This window comes from Chrysemys picta, chromosome 2, assembly GCF_011386835.1.
Source record: "Chrysemys picta bellii isolate R12L10 chromosome 2, ASM1138683v2, whole genome shotgun sequence".
Classification (NCBI taxonomy): Eukaryota; Metazoa; Chordata; order Testudines; family Emydidae; genus Chrysemys; species Chrysemys picta.
The window spans coordinates 40,961,655-40,986,509 of NC_088792.1; the positions used below are offsets into that span (position 1 = coordinate 40,961,655).

The 24,855-nt window shown below is 41.6% G+C and overlaps 1 protein-coding gene across 12 annotated transcripts in view; it reads right to left on the reverse strand.

Annotated features, from left to right (window-relative positions):
- Positions 1-2,994: 2,994 nt before the first annotated feature.
- CACNB2 (calcium voltage-gated channel auxiliary subunit beta 2) overlaps positions 2,995-24,855 on the reverse strand; it is a 382,138-nt gene continuing 360,277 nt past the window's right edge. For all 12 annotated transcript variants that reach the window (XM_005308116.5, XM_005308118.5, XM_065582998.1 and 9 more), the window contains 4 exons: positions 13,734-13,885; positions 12,618-12,713; positions 9,723-9,908; positions 2,995-4,768 (listed from right to left, as the gene is read on the reverse strand). In XM_005308116.5, the coding sequence (XP_005308173.2) occupies positions 4,277-4,768; positions 9,723-9,908; positions 12,618-12,713; positions 13,734-13,885 (926 nt within the window). In that variant the 3' untranslated portion in view covers positions 2,995-4,276. The remainder of the gene's footprint in view (positions 4,769-9,722; positions 9,909-12,617; positions 12,714-13,733; positions 13,886-24,855) is intronic.

Here is a 24,855-nt window from a genome sequence, read left to right on the forward strand (position 1 = left end):
AGCTCCCACTGCATTTTGCAAATTTTTCTACATCTCATGGTGTAAACCACTGCCCAAGTTTGCTTTGGTTAAATAGGGCCAAATCAAGAAGTGAAACTGAGTAGTTACATACTACAGTTTAATGAACATAAACATTAAAACCAAAACCTCTTCCCCACTTCCAAACTCCAGAGACAGTACTGTATATGAATCTGTTAAAACCCCAGGATGAAGTATGTCACTTGTGTGTTGTTGTTTTACAATCTTTTCCTGGATAATGATTAGTCGATTAATTGACTGCAAAATGATTTTTTACCTCCTGTCATTCTGCACCCCCACCCCATCCTGAGGCTATCTTCCTGCATACACGTATTTGCTCTTTCCTTACACACTGTCCTGTATACACAGAACATCCTCCCTGATCTGATCGGTATGACCACTACTCATTCCACCTTCAAATCGCTCCTCAAGGGCGCCTTATTCCATGGTGTCTACAAGAAACTGAACAACTGATAGCGGTTAGATTGAACTGGGCTGTTGGCTAGCATTGATGTGTATTAAAAAAGACATACAAAAAGGTATATAATAAAATGTGCATATACACTGTATATATTCAATTGTATCCCTCTCCCTTCACCCTTCCTATGCTGATTGTCCTGAGGGCAAAAACAATATAGAACTAGCAAGATACACGTATCACCGCTCCTGAGCAGGTTGCTTCATGTTATAGCATGCTACCATCCCTTGATCTTTTTAGTTTGGCAGGGTAGAGCGGCTGTTTCTTACTGTGGGTTTGTGCAGGGCCGATACACGAAGGACCTGATGCAGACTGGGACCTCTGGCACTATCACAATATAAATAAATATTACCAAACTTTCCAAGCAGCTAACCATTGAGGGAAAAGTACGTCACTACAGCCTTTCATATGTCCTCCAGTTGAAGTATTTTAAAACATGCTGGTCAACACTTCTACGTGCCAAATGCTTTTCAACAATAGAACATATAGAGCAACTTATATTGCAAAAGGTATACTGACAAAGCAGTACTACAACTAGTTTCTCACTTTAATTGGGGAAGAAATGTCATGCGTAGAATTATAAGAAAATGAAATTACTAGTTCAAGGAATGCAGTTTAAGTACCGGTACATTCCCAATAGGCAATAGATGTTCAACACAAAGCAGGATATTGTCATTGACCTGGTTTAGGGCATATGCTTTCCTTTGTGAAAAGAGAATGTATGTTCCGTGAACCAATAAATACTCCATTTATCCCATGCCAGGATTCCATTTATGTTCTTTGTTTACAGTGGACATCCATATAAAGAGATGAACAAACTGGCAAAGTTTCCATTTATAGCTGCTTAGAGATTTCAAATACTGCATAACTTTCCCTAAGAAATATTTTGAGGAAAAACACCTATCTGGAATGAAAGTAAAAATAAAAGGCTAGGTTTTGACTGCCAAGGGTGGAATCCACAGGTAGTTTCTGTGGAGGAACTAACTGACATAATAATTGGAGTAGGTTAGAGAATTACCATTCACAGCTCAGTAACTTCAAGCTGGTAAAATAGCTAGAGTAGGAGTGTAGCGAGCAAGGATATATAACAATCTCTTTCAGTTAAAAAATGATCTGAAACATTTCAAACAGCGAATATACTTGCAACATGGGTTCCCACTGCTGAACTGATACAGATCCAAGAGACCCCAACATGTACATATACAGCAACCATTTGTACAAATCCATTTAGTAGTGTAACAGGTCTACAAACTATCTTCATTTTGCTAGAAAGGTAGTTACAGTGTATACAAATGCTTAGAACGGGGTGGCCAACCTGTGGCTCCAGAGCCACATGCGGCTCTTCAGAAGTTAATATGCAGCTCCTTCTATAGGCACTGACTCCAGGGCTGGAGCTATAGGCGCCAACTTTCCAATATGTCGGGGGGGGGGGGGGAGGTGCTCACTGCTCAACCCCTGGCTCTGCCACAGGCCCTGCCCTCACTCCACCCCTTCCCACCCCCACCCCTGAGCCTGCAGTGCCCTCGCTCCTCCCGCACCCCACCCCCAGAGCCTCCTGTACACCACGAAACAACTGATCAGGGAAGGAGGGAGAGGCACTGATTGGTGGGGTTGCGGTGGGTGGGAGTCACGGGGGGTGCGGGAGCTGATGGGGGCTGCTGACGTATTACTGTGGCTCTTTGGCAATGCACAATGGTAAATTCTGTCTCCTCTCAGGCTCAGGTTGGCCACCCCTGGCTTAGAACTTTGTTTCTAGAAAGAGACCTTTACCGTCCCTTCCCACAGCGCACACATTCAGTCAAACGCTGTTCTTGGATGCCTATGAGTGACAGCAATGGGAGTTATGATCAGATACCTGACAGGAAAATTTCACCCTCTATTTATAAAATAAAATAAAAAAAATACTCCAAAGCCTTTTTTAGAGAAAAAATATTTCCCAAAGGGTGGAAACATAATTATCTAGACCCTGGAATAAAGGAATGGAATCTTTTTAAATGAATCTCATGTATTTCTTATACATTTCACTATAATGATATAAAATACTTGGTCAGGCAATTCAAATATCCACTTTTTTGCAAGAAAATATATAAACTATAAAAACATGCACAGTTATAAATGAGTACGACCCCAATTCTGTATTCTTTATATAATGTGTGCTACTTACAAGCACGGGGAGTGTTTGAGTCTTAAAACTACTAAAATCATTATCTGTGACACAGAACAGAATTTAATCTAGGCAGGGGCATGGGATCTGAAGCCAAAAAGTAATACATTGTGTCCCACTTACCAGTAAAACAGGTACTCGGTGCACAACATAGTGAGTTGCCATTCCATTTGATTTCAACACGTTTCTCTAGTGAGTTCAGAACAGATGGAACCTTTGGTTATAACAGTCCTTTTTCTGGGCTCTTACTGGCAGACAAGCTTTTAGCTGAAGGACGAGCACAGACCTGGCTGCAAAGTAGGACTACGGAGTAAGTGGCAAGTGGAGAAAAAAGTGGAGAAGCTACAAAAAAATTTATTTTCCAACAAAATAACTCTCCACAAGCTGTGTAAACTTTTCTTACTAAAACAAATACTCTAAAACACAAAGATTTTACATTTCCAGTGAAACACTTACAGTAACATTTGCCTGTGTTTTTACTCTCCTGGAGTCTCAACAAACAGCCAGCAGATTTATGCTTTCCCAATTACGTGTAGCAGTAAACTGCCTCATGTTCCCTGACTGCAATTCAGATTTTGAAAATAACAGATAGAATAAAGAAACTGACTGGTTGGAATTTTGAGTAATCGCTTATTTCCTTCACTAGATCCGCACACACATACCCTATGATGTATGCTCCACCATTCTGACAAGAAGACAAAAAATAGAGTGTGTCCATTACAATTTGTGTGACGTGTGTAGAACAATTTATAGTGCTAGGTTAGTTATTGTTATCAATTTAAAATGCAAAATTATAAGTTTGCAAGGACAGCATAAAATATAGGAATCAAACCTTTTATCTCAAGCATTCATTCATATTTACAGTAGTACAAGCTTTCAGCTACAGAAGAAAAAAATGTCTAGATTGAACACACTTACCAATTTCCTGAATGAGGCTAGTTCCAGTTGCCAGTAATTCAAAAGCAAATCTGCTGACTTGGCATTAGGACTCTAAAACAGTGTGGTCAAACTTATATAGTAAGAAGGTGTCTGCAGAAATAACATTTATAAACTGTATATACAGTACACAGTACCAGTACATAGAAAATAGATTTTGACTTTATGATTCCCTATGTGTAAGGCAAGACTGAATTCTGTCCCCAAATGGAGTCCACCAGAGGTACAAGCAACAGATAGTGGCTCTTAAATCAATATGCAAATCAAGTGCATACAAATTAAAAATCAAAACAGATGAGTTTCAGTTTTGTATGTGCTGATTCTGGCTTGCTGAATACACGGGAGGTTATTAAACATCAACTGTACCTTGTTTTAAAACACTAACACCACCTTGATGGCAACAGATATTGTTCAAGTGGCTGCTACCAAAAACAGCTTGAAAAAAAGCACAGTACAACATGAGGAGCTCTGCAGTTGTACTATGCCAATTTATATAGCACTAATCAAAAAATAAGTATATGAATATTCTATTTCATGCTATTGCTATGCAAGCAACAGCAATACAAATCAGCATACAGAAGGATACCATATGTTCTGCAATGAAGAACCCAAAGATATTTTCAAGGGGCGTTGTTATACAAGACTTCAAAGAAACACAAAACTGCCAGAGGCCAAAGTTACTAGCGGATGTATACATCCCTGTTCCAGTCTCCTGTGTCATTGCGTTTTCTAGATATCACTTCCCCATCCTTGTCACAATATTGGTCCCTTGATTTATGACGACTGCGTTGTTTGTTGCATTCATTGTGGTCCTGTTCTCGGTCCCTTTCCTTTGAGCGATGCCTTGATTCCCTATGTCTGTGATCACTGCTCCCATGTGACTCGTCTCTATGACTGTGATCCCTGTGAGAATCATTGTGGTCACCATGCTCATGTGAGTACTCTTCCTTTGGTTCTATGTAAGCTGAATCTCTGCTGTCTTGGGTTTCTGAGTCAAACGTTTCTTGCCTAGACAGGCCTCGGCTAACACCACTGCGATGGTTATGGTGTTGTGCTGAGGAAGATGAACGATGTGGAAATTTCTTCGTGGGTTCAATCCGTGCTTCCTCTTCAACTTGTGAGCCAGTTCGTTCTGGGGCTGAATGGTCATTCCTCTGATCTCCTTGAGAGCCCTGGTTAGTGTCACAATAGACAGTAAGTTTGCAATCATGGGCACATATTTAAAGACATTTCCTCAATACAAATTAAGCTAAAAACAATAACAGCGGTAATTTACATACATGACAATGCACTGTGAATCTAATCCACAAATTGTTAGAATTAAACTTGAACTGAAAATATTGTATTGTAATACAAGTGAGCCCTTCCCTCCCTAGCAGGATGCGGGCAGCAACCAGTTTGTTCGGTGGTAGGTCCATAGCTTGTGCAACATCTTTACTTTCTGAACATTCCAGTTAGCAACAACTGCAGTCGCACTCCAGATCAACATGGAGGATGCAGGAGCAGAACTGGGAATTCAGAAGAGCTAGAGAGGATACGTCAGCTTCAGAGAGAGTAGGGATCATTAGAGGCTATTCAGAAACCTCTTTGAGGACAGGTATCACTGGAGACAGTCTTTAAAACACAGCTGGGTGAATGCTGAAGGGGTGGAGATAGCAGTGGAGGGCCAAGATTTTGGCCTCTGGTTTTATTTTAAGAATTAAGCTATGGCTTGACCTGGTACCGCTCATACTTGTATTATAATACTAATAATATCATTGCCCCTCTGTTTTTTTGGTAATAATTCAATTTCTCTCACTGTGATAAGACACTTGGACTTTGACCTTATAGTTAAATGATTATTGCCAAGGAAAATGGAGGGACAATGATATCATCACAAACAATTTCCTAACATATTGCTACTACCTAAAGATTGAAATAAGAATTACCAAGTACAATCAAACCTAGTCTTCATCAGCACAGTGTTTGAAATCACTGCAAAATGAACAATTATGATTATTTAGCTCAGTTTTGGGGTTCCGTTACATTTACCTGCATTTGTCCCAAAACAACAGCCAAATGATTGCTGAGATTTAATTTCAGAATTAAGAAAGAAACAGTGTCCTGCCAAAAGGAATAGTCCTGACCACCTTTGGCAGGAACTTCAACACGAAGCTATCACTGCTGGTACAAAGTTAAATCAAACTAGTAGTTCAAAGCCCTTGTTGTTGCCGGGATGTGGCAGTTGGGCTAAGTAATCCACCTACCTTCTCAGCAGTCTTCCTCATACAAGCAATGAAACTGTTGTATGCAAATTAGCTGTAGAATAAGGCTGGTGATTGAGTGACCTTTGACATCACAATGGTCTGGGACTCTTGGCATGGCATAGATACATGCCTTACTATATGCACAGGTATAATTTGTAAAGTACAAATTGCTGAGAATTTGAAAATTGGATGGTAACAGACTATGAACCTCAGTGATGATTGAACCCAGTGGTATTCTGAACAAAAAGAGCTCTCAACCATGCTTGTAACTGTTTCCAGTGGCTTCACACTGACTCAACAAACATTCTTGGCTTCAGGGTGACACACAGTGTAACAATTCTGGATTATTATTATATAGGTAGAATTTAACAGAGTAGTACATCTGTTTATCCGAGCACAGTAAAAAGCTATAATTGCATCTGCTTTGCCAAATTACATTAGAAGTTATATCACGTGTGCTGTTCAGATTCATGAGTTTCTGACATTATGTCTCTGTCAACACAAGACTCTAGGCTCTACTGTGGAAGTCTTTTGTTTCAGTTTTGGTCATTATTTAGCTGATGTTGGCATTTTGGGAGGGAAGTGTATTAAATATGAACTTGAATAGTTAGTACTATTCAGCAAAGTGGGTGGAAAGAAATGCCCAGAGTTGGTTTCTGAATAAAACATACATATTTATTATGTTCTGTTAGAATAAAGTAAAATGTAAAGAAAATAGTCTAAATTAATGATCTGCTTTAAATTTATGAAAAAAAATAAAGTTTGTCACAAGGATGGATTTTAAAGCACACAAAATAAGAACAGTTATATGGGATATTTTAATTCCCAAATGGTCAAAATGTCAAATACACTCAATGTTACAGAATTTTGACCAGTAAAATCCAAAGAGAGCAGTTTGCTGTGGTTTAAGAGCAAGTGCAAAACTTCTAGTGCTCTGAAGAAAAGAATGTTTTATGAATTCAGATCTAGTTGGTCTGCTTTGACCGGAAACAAAGGGCTAAGCAAATTATACTTTCCCCCTCCTCCAACTTCAGAAATTGTTAGGGCAAAAAAAAATCTAATAGAAGCCATGGGCACCTCCATAGCGAGAACTGGCCCCTAATATTACAGATGGACTGAGGAGGCAGCATTTGGATCCAGATTAACATTTAGGTTAAATTTTGGGGTTGTGGATCAAAGTCGAATTAGGACGAGGATTTGGGTTTGGTTTCAGGAGTGCTGAAGTTTTATGAACTGTTCTAAGAAGAGTTTGGTCTAAAAAGATGGAAATATTATGAAATCAGATCTTTTCAGAGATTTCAGGCTGAAATCTTTCAGTTCTTGTGAGATTTTACTGCATCAAAACAAGAAATGGAAGACAGGCACTCCTAGTTTTGTATCCTAACAGTGGGTTCAGTGCAAGTTCACTCCATTCCTAAACTTTGAAGAGGCTCAGATTTGAGGTTCCAGATTTGGCCCACCTCTGTTTAAAATATATCTTCATATGATGAAGCAGAAGGAAGTTAAGGTTCTAGATTTTAAACCAGACCACCTTTGCTCAGCATTTCAGGATTAATATGGAGATATATACCTATACCATAGAGCTGGAAGGGACCCTGAAAGGTAATCAAGTCCAGCTCCCTGCCTTCACTAGCAGGACCAAGTACTGATTTTGCTCCAGATCCCTAAGTGGACCCCTCAAGGATTGAACTTATAACCCTGGGTTTAAGCAGGCCAATGCTCAAACCACTGAGCTATCCCTCCCCTTATTAAACTGTCAAAACCGTGAAAGCATAAAAGATAGTTTTACAGTGTTCAGAAAGGTGAAATTAATAACCCATTATGGTCCTTGAACAGTGTGGTTAAAAATCAATATACACTAACATAGGTTGGTAGAACATATAAATATCTATTCAAGGGCATACAAAGGCTTGAGCAATACTATATCTATACAATTGTATCTAGCACACTACATAACCCTGCTGGCTAACTTCAGTACCTACACTGCTCTTCCAGCACACAGTTAATTCATGGCAGTTTTTTCAGCCCTGGCGACAAACAAAGGCAGGAGCTAGCTGGGGCATGCACTCTCTTTTCCCAGGATGCTCTGTGAAGAGAGACATATCCTACAGACTGCACTAAAGTGATTTTCCTTGCAGGGAAGAGCCTGCCAAGTCTGCAATTCCACAGGGAAATAAAGCCTTCACTGCAGGGAAAATATTTGCAAGATCCACAAAAAACAAAACACGTCAGCAGTTGAAATTTTAAATGCAGGGACCATTTTTTCTAAGGCCTTGTCTACACAGGCACTTTACAGTGCTGAAACTTTATTCGCTCAGGGGTGTGAAAAAACATCCCCGTGAGCGCTGCAAAATGGCAGTGTAGACAGTGCAACAGAGCTGGGAGCCGCACTCCCAGCGCTGGGAGCTATTACTCTTGTGGAGGTGGTTCTATTACAGCGCTGGGAGAGCGCTCCCCCACCGCTGGAGCCGTGACTACACAGCCGCATTAAAGTGCTGCCGCGGCAGCATTTTAATATCACTGTGTAGCCAGACCCAGTGAAATGTCAGTCGTAGGGACGGACTCGAAAATGAAGAAGCTGATCATAAGTAAATCTTAGTCTGAAATTGGGATGGAACAATTGGCTATTTTAGTTGAGGCAAATGTGACCTAATCCTCTCCAGGACCTCAGCAGATCCAGTGTGGTTCCAAAGACACAGGACATCAGGATGCCACTTATCATTCATACAGCAGAAGCATCTGAAGTCCCCAACCAAAATCAGAGCCCTATTGTGCTTGGTACAATAGGCAGAAAGAGTTCCGAATTAGGCAAGGCAGACAAAGGGTGGGAGCGGAAACAGAGATGAAGTGACTTTTTAAGGTCACACAGCGGGTCAGTGACAGAGCTGGGAACAGAACCCGTGTCTCTTTATAATGCCAACAGAGCCTGGGGGTTGGCAGGTGGGATTGAACCTGGGACCTTTGGAGTTAAATGCATGAGCCTCTACTGTATGACCTAAAAGCCATATAGCTATTAGCTAAGGCTATAGAGAAGACTCATTGATCCTTCTCTCCTAAGTGGTCTCAGTGCTACTAGAGGGGACAGAACACCACACCCAGAAGGTGTGTGGGTTACATCCCGATTCCCCATCCAATGCCCCATTGGCTAGCAACACTGCATCTCAATTTCCCACTTGCATAATATGCTAGCATATGAGGAAGATACAATGAGAGAAGCGTGTGATCTGAGGGCCAGTGGATAAGGGAGCCATGGAGGGGCCACTTCAACCTCATGACTGCAGTAGTGTAGTGGCTATGAAGTGACTCCATTACCACTCCATTGCCTGTGGAGGTGGATGGATGGATTCCTCCCCAGCTTGTCCCTGTGGAACTCTCTCATACACAGCCCAGTCACTCAGGCAGGGCTCTGGGATATTAGTTACTTTGAAAGTTACCAGAGGCAGTAACATGCATGGCATTACTGTTAATCCTGTTATATAACTATGACTGAATCACATATGACAAGTTATAAAAATACTGGTAGCTGGTAAGTATGTTACTGCAGCAGTGGTTGTTCTGGGCATGAGGAAATTCCACTTCCCATCACCATACATTTCCAGCCAGGCCCTTTCACTCTTTGGAATCCAAAGATGTCTTGCAAGTCAGCAAGTAAGGAAACAAATGCTAGTGTGAATACAATGAAGATCACAAGAAAAGTGTCTGTCTTCAAGTATTTACATTATAAAAGTGCAGAGCTCTTCTGCTCTATCAACTTACGGCTCCCAGTGAAGCACATTTAGCAACTTCTGTTACCAGAATTCACACTGTGTGCCCTGGCAAGTCTCCCTCCCTTTGCAGATATGAATGGGTTGAGAGAAAAGAGAGAGAGAGGAAACTATACCTGTAAATTTATGTTTGGACCTGGGCTGATAGGAAGAGTGGCTGTTGCAAGTGTGCGAGTGAGAAGCTGGTTGGGAGGATTGCTGCAAGGAGGATGGGTGGCCTTCCAATAGGCTTCCAGATAGTCAGCCAGGTGCTCACAGGCATCTTCAAGCTGGTTCTCATCCAGAATTACATCAAACATTTCCTGTGAAGGGAGACATTTTAGTGAGAACAGCCACCGTCGGAGCCAATATAAAACCAAAGAAGGTGCTGATGATAGACCACATTAGAAAATGCTTTTACTATTGCACCACAAATAAATCAGATGCATAATATTCATGTCCTGAATATTTTGTGATTGAACTTTAAATAAACAACAATTGACTTAAAAGTAATCTGTACATAACAGTGAGATTATACTTTCCAGGGCAAGACAGAATGATCGAGACTTGAAAAGATAGGAGTACTTATGGCACCTTAGAGACTAATAAATGTATTAGAGCATAAGCTTTCATGGGCTACAGCACACTTCTTCGGGTGCATATAGAATAGAACATATATTGAGGAGAGATATATATACACATATACAGAGAGCATGAACAGGTGGGAGTTGTCTTACCAACTCTGAGAGGCCAATTAAGTAAGAGAAAAAAACCCAGCAATGCCCCTCTGCCATGTACATTGGCCAAACCGGACAGTCTCTCCGCAAAAGAATTAATGGACACAAATCTGACATCAGGAATCATAATACTCAAAAACCAATGGGAGAACACTTTAACCTGTCCAGTCATTCAATGACAGATCTGCGGGTAGCTATTTTACAACAGAAAAGCTTCAAAAACAGACTCCAACGAGAGACTGCTGAGCTGGAATTGATATGCAAACTAGATACAATCAATTTAGGATTGAATAAGGACTGGGAATGGCTGAGCCATTACAAACATTGAATCTATCTCCCCTAGTAAGTAGTCTCACACTTACTATCAAACTGTCTGTACTGGGCTATCTTGATTATCACTTCAAAAGTTTTTTTTCTCTTACTTAATTGGCCTCTCAGAGTTGGTAAGACAACTCCCACCTGTTCATGCTCTCTGTATGTGTGTATATATATCTCCTCAATATATGTTCCATTCTATATGCATCCGAAGAAGTGGGCTGTAGCCCACGAAAGCTTATGCTCTAATAAATTTGTTAGTCTCTAAGGTGCCACAAGTACTCCTGTTCTTTTTGCAGATACAGACTAACACGGCTGCTACTCTGAAACTTGGAAAGATGTATGTAATCTGGGAAGGCAGAATTGGTATTGTAAATATATTTTAAAACTCATATATGGGAACAGAAGTTAAACAGTAGAAGAACTTTTTAATTGTTGGAATAAAGAGATGGTGGAACAAGCTACCAAAGAAAATTGTGGAATCCCTATACCTAGTGATACTATCCCTATACCTACTTCAAACAAAGCTAGACAAAACTGATAACAATAGACAAAACTAATAATACTTAGCACTTATGTGGTGATTTTCATCTTTAAAAAGCTGCACAGGTATTAACTAACTCACTCTTAATTTACCACTATATCCCATTCCCACTTAAAGCCTAATGAATGACTTCTATCAGCTTCAATTGCAGTTGGACTGGACCGATATAGACTCTAAACTCTTTGAGGCAGGGCCCTTGTCTTTGTACGTGCCTGTACAGTGCCTAGCAAACTCTTGATATTATGGTATAGTGATGGATCTGCAAAGCAGGGTACTAGAGCTTCCATCAGCTCTTCCCAATTGTACATCCCCGTCCTCTTGACTAAGCAAGGACTACAGTTCCCTTCAGTCCCCTTCCCTGGTCCCAACTCAGACCATCCCCCAACCTGCCGCAGCTAGGGGAGGTGTGGCCCGAACCCAACTCAGCCCCAGACCTGCCGTTGCCGGGGGAGGGGCGCCTATCCCACGGCTCCAGCCCTAGAGCTGCTGTGGCGGGGAGAGGTGCCTCTTCCCCCCAGCCCAGAAACTGCTGTGGGGAGAGAGAGCTGTGGGGGAGAGACACCTCTCCCCGCCGCAGCAGCTCTGGGTCTGGGGCCATGGGATAGGTGCCCCTCCCCTGGCCATGGCAGGTCTGGAGCTGGGTTGGGTTCAGTCCGAACCTCTCCCGGCCCCACCCCAGAGTCCGCACCCCCAACCAGAGCCCTCACACCCCTGCACCCCAACCCTCTGCCCCAACCCTGAGTCATAGAATCATAGAATATCAGGGTTGGAAGGGACCTCAGGAGGTCATCTAGTCCAACCCCCTGCTCAAAGCAGGACCAATCCCCAGACAGATTTTTACCCCAGTTCCCTAAATGACCCCCTCAAGGAGTGAACTCACAACACTGGTTTAGCAGGCCAATGCTCAAACCACTGAGCTATTCCTCCCCCCCACACTCCGAACCCCTCAGCCCCACCCCACCACATGAATTTTGTTATGTGCAGCATATGAAGGTGATGTATGTCACATCACCTCCATATTGCTGCACATACCAAAATTCATTCCACACACGTGTGGGAAAAATTAGAGGGAACACTGCCAGAGGCAACTTTTGGTCATAAACCAAATCAGTTTAGTTTTGGATCAATAACCTATAAAGAGTTACTGAAGTAATCTAGTTCCTCAGCTATGCATCATGTAAAAATATTGGTGGCTTAATACCTATATATCTCCAGGATTAATTATGTTGCTGAAAAAGAAATATATTTGACCATTATGCCATGCAGAGATCTCAAATGGAGTTTTGTACAAAATGACAAGTGAAATATGAACAGATAGTGGCAAGCAGCAACAAATGTTACACAATTAGCCTATTACTTGGAAACAAAGGGCAGACTTAGTCCCTTTGAACAGGAGTCTACATTTCCACATCAGTAATGTATCAACAGTAACTCACTGGAGGACATTGAGCCAGTTTATCAGCTGCCACCATTTGAACATTAAGGTGTTTAGCCTGAGATTTCCCTCGAGATTTTATTAGCCTCTGTAAAACCTGTGGAAAATAAGACAGTTAAAATACACAGTGGATGGGAAAAGAAAGAATTCAGAAGCAAGTAGTAGTCAGATAGTGGGAATAGGATCAAACCATTCTGTTCAATGGGAGATTTGCCAAGGACTTGATTGTTTGCAGGATTAGGCCCAATGTATTTGTGTACTCTTCAAAAAAGTAACTCTTGTATAATTTTTAACATATCTAATAATTTCTCAATTTCTGTCTTGCCTTTTAGGCCCTGCACAACCTCACTCCTACCTACCTCTCTGCTCTTATTCTCTTTATTCTCTTTCTCCCTCCTTTTCTGCCCAAGTTGCACTAACTGACCCCTTCCGGTCCTCCTATTCTCCTGTGTGCCTTCTTCCACGTAGCCATTTATACTGAGACTCTTGAGAATGCTCTTCCAGACCCACTTTGCCAGGCCTCCACTTTCTCCTTCCAACGTCTCTTCAGGATGTATTTGTTCCAAGAAGACTATAAATGTAGACATCCCCACACAGTGAAATGGTGGTAAATTAAATGACTGAACATTTTAAGAATAAACTGAACAAAAATTACAGAAATAAACACCGTGTGTGCTGAACTGCACTGAACAGTTGTCCTGCTGCTCATAACATCTCCTCCCTTATCTTCATTTCTATACTGTCTACTTGGATTATAAAGTTTTTGGGACAAGGATCTTAGCTCATGTTTCTGCAAAGTTTTTAACAAACTGTTGACACTCTGCAAAACAATATTATGTAAATAATAATAAACAAATGAACTGTTTCCCTTAGTTCTAACTTAAGTAACCATTCGAACTACAGCTATCTCTCTTTTGCAAAAAAGTGATTTTGTAACCCACTGACTGAGATGATATCCTTTTAATGGTATCTTCCCATCCACAGGGAAATAATTAAAAAGTGCAATTCATTGATATTTAATGACATCCAGTGGAGAATGTGTGTCTCTTTGTACCTGTGGCTCAGGTCTCAAAGAATGGGTGGATTGAATCAGAATTAACAGCAGTAAGATAGTTACCTTGGGAGAAGAAATCTTTACATATACTATAATGGGAGCCAGAGAGGTTTTACTTAGTTGAGCTGGATGATTAATGGTATCGGCATCAAGTACTACCAGCTGCAATGTCCTTGCTAATTCAAATATCCGTTCAATTTCACTCTGAACTTCAGCTGCAGATAAGTAGAAAATTAGAGTTATGAAAATATTTAACAGAAATTAATTCTAACAAATGTAAAAATGAGGTAGATTGGCAAGCAGCTCCCACAACAGATGAGTAGATTGGCAGGAGCTGTTAATTGTTAATGTCACTGGCATTCTACTGAAGCAAACATATCTTTAGCAAGAACATTCCGCCTACAGTTTATGTTCTTTGAAGGTCGTACTTTTTACCAGTCTCACCTTCATGCTTTTGTATACTACTAATATGCAGAAACATTTTTAACACCTTCTTATAAGACCGAATCCATGTGTGTATAGCAAAGAGGTGTATGCAGCATTATGATCTCCTGTTTGAAATAGGAATCCTTCAATTTTACTACAGTATCTCAGTGGATTCGTTATTTGTAAGTTATTGCAGTGCAGACTCTAATTATACTTAATGACCATAATTTTCAAACCTGAGTGCCTGAAACTATGCATTAAATTTATACTGAGGTGCCTGAAAGAGACTTGTTTTTCATAAGTTACTAAGCACCTATAATTTCTATTTGCTTCAATATGAGTTATCAATGCTTACCATCTCTCAAAATTGGGCCCTATATGTAATATGGCACTAGGTCTGAAAATTTTCGTCAATATTTGTAAAGTACTTTAAAAACAAAAAATTAAAAATAATGCTAATAATCCCCCCAATAGCCCTTGAGGTAGGTAAGGATTATTATCAGAGCTGGTCAGAAAAAAATCTGACAAAACAGTTTTTCATTGGAATTTGTCGATTCATCAGAATCAGTACAGTCCATGGAAATAGTTCATTTCAATGCAGTTCCTATGGAAACAAGCAGGTTTCCGACAGAAACCTGTCTGGTTTCTTACCAGTTCACCCATATACAGGCTTCTGGGGACCAAGGGCTTCACAGGTCCATGATTCCAAGGCAGCCCCTAGGAGGACTGCTCCAGAGCTGGGTCTCCATCCCTTTTCATGGAGAATTTCAAAATTTTTTGAACGAAACCAAATTTCAAAATAGTGAAATCCTCTGAGAAACACAATAACTATTCTCTGCCAAGTTCTAATTATTATTGCTATTTCACAGACAGAGAAACTGAGCCAGAGGCTAAATGATTTACTTAACCTACAGATGAAGTCAATGTCGGAGCCAACATCATAACTCAAATGGGAATTCTAGTTCTGTGCTCATTCCACACCACTCTCTTAAGATAACTAACTAGAATAAGGTAAGTATCAGAGGGGTAGCCGTGTTAGTCTGAATCTGTAAAAAGCAACAGAGGGTCCTGTGGCACCTTTGAGACTAACAGAAGTATTGGGAGCATAAGCTTTCGTGGGTAAGAACCTCACTCCTTCAGATGCAAGTAATAGAAATCTCCAGAGGCAGGTATAAATCAGTGTGGAGATAACGAGGTTAGTTCAATCAGGGAGGGTGAGGTGCTCTGCTAGCAGTTGAGGTGTGAACACCAAGGGAGGAGAAACTGCTTCTGTAGTTGGATAGCCATTCACAGTCTTTGCTTAATCCTGATCTGATGGTGTCAAATTTGCAAATGAACTGGAGCTCAGCAGTTTCTCTTTGGAGTCTGGTCCTGAAGTTTTTTTGCTGTAAGATGGCTCCCTTTACATCTGCTATTGTGTGGCCAGGGAGGTTGAAGTGTTCTCCTACAGGTTTTTGTGTATTGCCATTCCTGATATCTGACTTGTGTCCATTTATCCTCTTGCGTAGTGACTGTCCAGTTTGGCCAATGTACATAGCAGAGGGGCATTGCTGGCATATGATGGCATATATAACATTGGTGGACGTGCAGGTGAATGAGCCGGTGATGTTGTAGCTGATCTGGTTAGGTCCTGTGATGGTGTTGCTGGTGTAGATATGTGGGCAGAGTTGGCATCGAGGTTTGTTGCATGGGTTGGTTCTTGAGTTAGAGTTGTTATGGTGCGGTGCGTGGTTGCTGGTGAGAATATGCTTAAGGTTGTCTGTGGGCGAGGACTGGCCTGCCTCCCAAGGTCTGTGAAAGTGAGGGATCATTGTCCAGGATGGGTTGTAGATCACTGATGATGCGTTGGAGAGGTTTAAGCTGAGGACTGTAGGTGATGGCCAGTGGAGTTCTGTTGGTTTCTCTTCTGGGCCTGTCTTGTAGCAGGAGGCTTCTGGGTACACGTCTGGCTCTGTTGATTTGTTTCTTTATTTCCTTGTGTGGGTATCGTAGTTTTGAGAATGCTTGGTGAAAATCTTGTAGGTGTTGGTCTCTGTCTGAGGGGTTGGAGCAGATGCGATTGTACCTCAGTGCTTGGCTGTAGACGATGGATCGTGTGGTGTGACTGGGGTGGAAGCTGGAGGCATGAAGGTAGGCGTAGCGGTCGGTGGGTTTTCGGTATAGGGTGGTGTTAATGTGGCCATCGCTTATTTGTACGGTGGTGTCTAGGAAGTGGACTTCCCGTGTAGATTGGTCCAGGCTGAGGTTGATGGTGGGGTGGAAGCTGTTGAAATGATGGTGGAATTCTTCCAGGGTCTCCTTCCCATGGGTCCAGATGATGAAGATGTCATCAATATAGCGTAGGTAGAGAAGGGGCATGAGTGGACGAGAGCTGAGGAAGCGTTGTTCCAGGTCAGCCATAAAAATGTTGGCATATTGTGGGGCCATGCGGGTGCCCATAGCGGTGCCACTGGTCTGGAGGTATATATTGTCACCAAATTTGAAATAATTGTGCGTGAGGATAAAGTCACAGAGCTCAGCAATAAGTTGTGCTGTGTCATCATCAGGGATACTGTTCCTGACAGCTTGTATTCCATCTGTATGTGGGATGTTTGTGTAGAGAGTCTCTACATCCATGGTGGCTAGGATGGTGTTTTCTGGGAGGTCACCAATGCATTGTAGTTTTCTCAGGAAATCTGTGGTGTCATGGAGATAGCTGGGAGTGCTGGTGGCGTAGGGTCTGAGTAGGGAGTCCACATATCCAGACAGTCCTTCAGTGAGAGTGCCAATGCCCGAGATGATGGGGCGTCCAGGATTTCCAGGTTTGTGGATCTTAGGTAGTAGATAGAATAACCCCGGTCGGGGCTCTAAGGGTATGTTGATTTGTTCCTGTGTTAGTGTGGGGACTGTCCTGAGTAGATGGTGCAGTTTATTTCCACACAAGGAAATAAAGAAACAAATCAACAGAGCCAGACGTGTACCCAGAAGCCTCCTGCTACAAGACAGGCCCAGAAGAGAAACCAACAGAACTCCACTGGCCATCACCTACAGTCCTCAGCTTAAACCTCTCCAACGCATCATCAGTGATCTACAACCCATCCTGGACAATGATCCCTCACTTTCACAGACCTTGGGAGGCAGGCCAGTCCTTGCCCACAGACAACCTGCCAACCTTAAGCATATTCTCACCAGCAACCACGCACCGCACCATAACAACTCTAACTCAGGAACCAACCCATGCAACAAACCTCGATGCCAACTCTGCCCACATATCTACACCAGCAACACCATCACAGGACCTAACCAGATCAGCTACAACATCACCGGCTCATTCACCTGCACGTCCACCAATGTTATATATGCCATCATATGCCAGCAATGCCCCTCTGCTATGTACATTGGCCAAACTGGACAGTCACTACGCAAGAGGATAAATGGACACAAGTCAGATATCAGGAATGGCAATACACAAAAACCTGTAGGAGAACACTTCAACCTCCCTGGCCACACAATAGCAGATGTAAAGGGAGCCATCTTACAGCAAAAACACTTCAGGACCAGACTCCAAAGAGAAACTGCTGAGCTCCAGTTCATTTGCAAATTTGACACCATCAGATCAGGATTAAGCAAAGACTGTGAATGGCTATCCAACTACAGAAGCAGTTTCTCCTCCCTTGGTGTTCACACCTCAACTGCTAGCAGAGCACCTCACCCTCCCTGATTGAACTAACCTCGTTATCTCCACACTGATTTATACCTGCCTCTGGAGATTTCCATTACTTGCATCTGAAGGAGTGAGGTTCTTACCCACGAAAGCTTATGCTCCCAATACTTCTGTTAGTCTCAAAGGTGCCACTCTGTTGCTTTTTATAGAATAAGGTAAGGTAAATCCAAAAGGGTAAGTATCAGAGGGGTAGCCGTGTTAGTCTGAATCTGTAAAAAGCAACAGAGGGTCCTGTGGCACCTTTGAGACTAACAGAAGACTTGCATCTGAAGAAGTGAGGTTCTTACCCACGAAAGCTTATGCTCCCAGTACTTCTGTTAGTCTCAAAGGTGCCACAGGACCCTCTGTTGCTCCAAAAGGGTAAGAAACTAGTGGATGCTTACATGAACACAAAGGGACTTTTCAAACACTAAATATAGTGTTATGTTATCAAATTTGTGTTTGCCTTTTGAGGTGGGTTAGCAGCATGAGTTGTCACTAAATGCTTTGAGAAATGTAGCCAGTCTGCATGGCCTAGGAGTGCACACATTCCTCTACTTGGATAATTCTGCGCTGACGGACATTACTTTGGAGGGTGTCAAAAGATCAATATGTGTCACTGTTAGAGTCACTAGGGTTCATAAATTACCTCAAATCCCAATTTGTTTCCAGCGGCCAACCAAAGTACAAAGCATCCCAGCTAATCACTGTTCAATTAAAGGCTTTCTATCTAAGGAGAAGATCCAAGACTTCACTTGTCAGGCAGGAAGGTAAAGTGTGAGCCAGCAGGTGACAGCTCAGACCATGCCACACTTGGTGGTTCTTAAGACTGTAACTAGCAGTAGTTACAGTGTCTTGGCATGTCTCATATCAGAGAACTTTAGTAGACCCTGACCCTAGGCTACACTAGGGAAACATTTGCCAGTATAGCTTATGCCAGCAACAAAGTGCTTTTTGCCAGTATAGCTTATAAACATTCCCTAAACAAAATAAGCCATACTAACAACATGTTTTTGCTGATATAACTTCAGCTACACTAGGGGATATTGCCAGTATAGAAATATCTTTAAAAAAATATCACTAATCAACATTGCTATACTAGCAACAATGTAAATTAAATTAGTCCTGGAGTCTATAAAGGAACTTTCTGAAATCTTAACATTTTGGAAACAAGATCTGAGGCTCTGCTGATTTCACAGTCTGAACAGGATGGCTGCTGTTTTCTTATGAGTGTGGGTACTCTGTAACTCTTGATAACACTTGGGCCAAAATTTTCAGGTGAGTACTTACAACTAGACACCTAAGTATTTATTTAGATATCTATGCAATTGACATTATTTTCAGAGGTTCTGGGCTTCCACCACTCCCACTCAAGTCAATGGGATCTGCATTCGCTCAACACCTCTGAACATCAGGCCAGCTAATTATGTGTCTAAAATAGATTTAAATTCCTACATTTAAGAATCCATATCTGAAAATGTTGGCCCTGGCTTTTAACTAGGGGATTTCAAAGCCACATTATGTGAGGTTATGTACTTGTGCATATAGCCTTAACTCCAGCATGAGAGACTTTTGTCTCTCCCTCTTTTTATTTCATAAGCTTTACCTCTACTTCAAAAATGGTAATCAAAATCTTTGAGCCATTTATTTATATATTGACACAAAGTAGAAAATCCAGCAAAAGTAATAGGAAAAAAAGGAATTATTAAAGACATTTTAAATGTATAGACTCAGATATGGAGGAGGGGTGCAAAGGTAACCACTGCATTCCCATAAGTCTGAATAAGTCCTTGAAATCTGCACTAAGTTACTCTGGCTGCTAACAGCCCCAAGAGGCCAATACGGCTGCCAGGAGTATTTTGGGGATGTAACGAAATCCCAGTAATGCCACCTACACTTGCACCATGAAGGGGGGTTGACATAGGAGTTGCTACACTGGCACTATGTTTCAGGAGGATCCTTCTGTGGATGGCAAGAGAAGCTTTCAGGCTCCTCTGTGAAGGGAGTGGGCATAAAGGGTGTGTCTACACAGCAGCTGGGAGGTGTAAGTCCCAGCTCAGGTAGACTTAGGCTACATCTACACTACAGGGGGGAGTCGATTTAAGATACGCAAATTCAGCTACGTGAATAGCGTAGCTGAATTCGACGTATCGCAGCCGACTTACCCCGCTGTGAGGACGGTGGCAAAATCGACCTCTGCGGCTTCCCGTCGACGGCGCTTACTCCCACCTCCGCTGGTGGAGTAAGAGCATCGATTCGGGGATCGATTGTTGCGTCCCGATGGGACACGATAAATCGATCCCCGAGAGGTCGATTTCTACCCGCCGATTCAGGCGGGTAGTGTAGACCCAGCCTTACATGCATTAGCTTGGCTCAAGCTATTACACTAAAAATAAAGGTGTGGCCACAGTGGAAAGGGAGGCAGCTCAGGTTAGCTTCCTAAATACAAGCTCACCCAGCCACCAGGCATGCATCAGGCAGCTAGCTTGAGCTGCTGTGGCCACATGCTATTTGTAGAGTGCTAACTCCAGCAAAGCTGGCATGTGTATGTCTACCTGAGCTGAGAATTAACTTCCCTGCTGCAGTGTAAATATACCCTGAGTGACCTTACCACTGTGCAGGATCTGGGCCATGAATATTGAATTACAAACCTAAAGCTGTTGTTTAGGTGAAACAAAGTATTTTGATTTTCAGCAACAACAACTAAGGATGGCATGTGTTGCCAAGAATTAACCAATGACAGAAAGAATAGGGCTACTTTGACCATACTGGTGTGTGCGCGTTTAAATGTCAATTTACAGTAACCAACCATAAATCATCCAACATCCAAATACCAGGCTCTATTTGACCTCTCTCTTGCAACCATTTATATTTTCTGACTTACTAAATGTTGACATATTTTTAACTATTACCATTTTTGTCTTCTGCTGATATTCATAATACCCTCTTTTAGAAGCATCAGGTCTTTAAGTTACTATCCTAACTTCATCAGCTATACAATCAAATCAGCCCTATTTTTCTGGAAAAAAACAGACAGTCACATCTTACCAATGCTGTTTATACTGCAGAGAAAACAGTATGAACAGACTCATAGCTTATGCGCAAGCATAAATGGCATGTTAGAATGATCAGTAACATCTCATACAAGTGACTTTCAACAATAATATTTTTAAAATTGACTCAGAAAGAGAGGAGACACTGGAAGCCCGATTCTGCTCTCACACAGGTTTTACACCGTGTAACCACACTGACTTCACACGAGTTACTCCTTGATTTACAACAGTATAAATAACAGAGAGAATCAAGGCCATTGGTTTCTAATGAATTATGAAAAAAATTGAAAGCTAGCATTCTACTGGTGAAAGACCACAATCAAACTAGTCCTAGCCAGAGTGTGGCTTAGAAAAAGGGTAGCTGCACCAAATTGATAGCATTTATTGAGACAGGGCTGGCTCCAGCTTGCCAAGCAGGTACTTGGGGCGGCCACTCTGGAGAGGGGCGGCACGTCCAATTATTCGGCAGCAATTCGGTGGACGGTTCCTCACTCCAGCTCGGAGCGAAGGACCTCCCGCTGAATTGCTGCCGCAAATCGCGATCGCGGCTTTTTTTTTTTTTTTTTTTTTGCGCCGCTTGGGGTGGCAAAACCCTGGAGCCGGGCCTGTATTGAGAAGAGTAGCAACCTCTACAGGACAAAAGGAGAGGGATGACCATTTGACTTTTGTTCAACACGTATACTGACTAAACAGCAAATCAGTTTCAGAGACAGTAAATTTTACTAAGATTGTCCTATTAAAATGATTTTTTAAACAGTCAGATATAACGGGAATATCTATAAATTTAAAACTAACAGTACATTTTGGGCGTTCTGCATAAGATGTAACTACAAAATCAAGTCCTGGTTATAATCGAATAACTTCTGCCAAGTCCTGGTTATAATCGAATAACTTCTGCCACAGAAATTCAGCCATCATAATTGGTGTAACATCAGAATACAAAGGGTTCAGTGAACAATATGTATTAACCACCAGCAAATGTTTATTTAAAAATGTTAAGTAGCACAGGAAAATACCTACCTTTCCCCCTTTGTTTTTTTTTAAACAAAATAATAAAAATCCACTTTGGATGAGACGTCCTAGTTTGAACCCAAGTGAATGTTAATAGTCTAGTTTAGCAAATCCTAGAAACAGTGGATTAATATAGAAACATGAACACCTAAAATTAGGCTCAGAAATCCATATCTAGGCACCTAAATAAGTGGCTACTTATTTTCTGTAAGTAGTCATGACTTTGAAATTACTTATACCATATCATTACAGTATTTAAGTGGCTAAAACACAAACTTTATTGTTTAACACAATGATCAAGCATGTTACATAGAACAGTAAGGAAAGTGAGGACGTTTTTGTAAATTATTCCTCACAGGCTAGATGGTGATATCCTTACTCACCTCCACTTATACCTTATTCCACAAACAGTCCCATTGAGTGAGGTTCAACATGAGTAAAGGTAGCAGAATCTGGTTCTAAAACAGTTAAACTGAAAGCTTGTCCAGCTATATAGCGTAACTACTGGAGTGGGCATTTAGAAATGTGTACAGTAACTCCTCACTTAACGTTGTAGTTATGTTCCTGAAAAATGTGACTTGAAGCGAAACGATGTTAAGCGAATCCAATTTCCCCATAAGAATTCATGTAAATGAGGGGGTTAGGTTCCAGGGAAATTTTTTTCACCAGACAAGACTATATATATATATATATATATATATATATATATATATATATATATATATATATATATATATATATATATATACACACACACACACACATACACACACACACAGAGTATAAGTTTTAAACAAACAATTTAATATTGGCACACAGTGATGATGATTGTGAAGCTTGGTTGAGGTGGAAGAGTCAGAAGGTGGGATATTTCCCAGGGTATGCCTTACTGCTAAATGATGAACTAGCAATTGGCTGAGCCCTCAAGGGTTAACTCTACAAGGCAGCAGGAATGGAGGGAGGGGAGACAGCATCGCAGACAGAGACACGCACCCTGTGTGTGAGAGAGAGATGCACATTTCCCCTTTAAGTATGCTGACCCTACTCTTAAGTACACTGCCTTGTTAATTAGATCAGCTTGCTGAGACTGCAGCTGCTGTCAGCAAGCTCCCTCCATCCTGAGCCTTGTTGTGTGTCCCCCCCTGCCCTATGGAAGATGGGGTAAGCGGGGTGCAGGAGCAGGGGGACACCCTGACATTAGCCCCTCTCTTCCTCCCCTCCCCCCCGCACAGCAAGCAGGAGTCTCAGGGAGCAGCTCCAAGGCAGAGGGCAGGGGCAGCACATGGCAGTGGGTGGGAGGGACAGCTGAACTGCCGGCAATTGATAGCCTGCTGGGCAGCTGCTGCATAGGGAATTTAGGTGAGCGGGAAGCTGATAGGGGGGCTGCCGGTCTACCCTGGTTCCAAGCCCCCACCAGCTAGCTGCAACAGGCTGCTCTAACTCACCTTTAATATGTGCACACAAGTAACACTTATACACAGATCATGATCCTGAGCTGTGCTTGGTGCAGTTTAATGGGAGACTTGGGGATTCTGATGTTGAGTGGGGGCTAGAAATGTAGAGATCCCAGGCCTTAGAGATCTCTAAGCTATCTCTCCTCTACAGGGGTGTGACCAGGGCTTTGTTATACCTCAGCAATTGCTGGCTGCCAGATTGGCTCCTTGGGAAAACTGCTAGAGGTAAGAGCATTCTTCTGGCTTAAGGCAGCCCCAGAATTGGGAGAGCACCCTCAAAATCTGAGTTATGCTGAGACTTCCTTGGCTACTACTTAGGGTCTGGGCCAATATCTTTCAAAAAGTCTTAATTTAAAAGGAGGTGGTCAAGGTATTTTCCTACCTTTAAATCCATGTTTTTTCTCTGGACTATAAGAAAACTTTGGTAGCTTGAAACCAAAATATATTTTCTGTCTAAAGTCTGGTCTACACTAGAGAATTAGGTCGTCTTAACTATGCCATTCAGGGATGTGAAAAATCCACACCGCTGAGTGGCATAGTTAAGCTGACCTAAGTCCCCATGTAGACAGCACTAGGTTTACAAATGTTTTCTGTTCATCTAGCTACTGTTTCTCGCCAACAGGAGAATCCTTCACATTGGTGTATGCAGTGTCTACACTGAAGCCCTACAGTGGTGCAGCTGCAGCTGTGTTGCTGTAGAGTTTCAAGTGCAGACAAACCTTAAATCCTGTTTCCCAGTCCCTATTACATGCACTCAATAGCTAGGCCAAGGTGCTTGGTGAGTGTGTTGGACATCCAACATTCCTTTTTCATTTTGGTTTAAATTTATTTTAAGAGCAGTGAAGCATTTATTTTGGAACAGAAACCATATAAAGAGGACATAATTAAATTATTAAGCACACTGAATACCACACTAACATCTTCTTCCAATAGCATAATTGCAAAGAATTTAATGGATATGACTGTTCAAATCATTCTGTTGGCTTTGCATATAGATTAAAAAAATGGTGGTTGAATTTTGGACTGAATTTCCCTAACGGTTTCATTTTGTGCTTCTATAAGCATTTATGTTTCACTATTTAGAATACAATCTACAGGATACTAGCAAAATACCATAAAGTTTCTAGGGTCAAATTTTCAAAGTTAGGCACTTAAATTATATATGCAAATTGTGTGCATATAAGCACAGACAGGTTGTTGCGAATCAGATAAATGGGTTCACAATCATATGTGCGATCAATTAATCATATTCAGAATTGTATTTTTTACACGAACATTCTACAGTTTGAACTAGTGTATGCAGATCTTGTGCATACAATTTAGACACCTACATTTGAAAATTCTAACCCTTATAGTTCACTTGTCACCCTCAAGTTTATTTTTAACATTTTTAAATAAAGAAAGAAAATGACCTTCCCCCCACCCCAAAAAAAATCAGTGCATAATACAGCTAAGACTTCTGTCTACCATTATAAAACCAGTTATTGGAAACAGTGGTTTTGTAAGGCACACTGAATCATAGAACACAAAAACAGCAGGAAACATAATTTGCAAGCTTA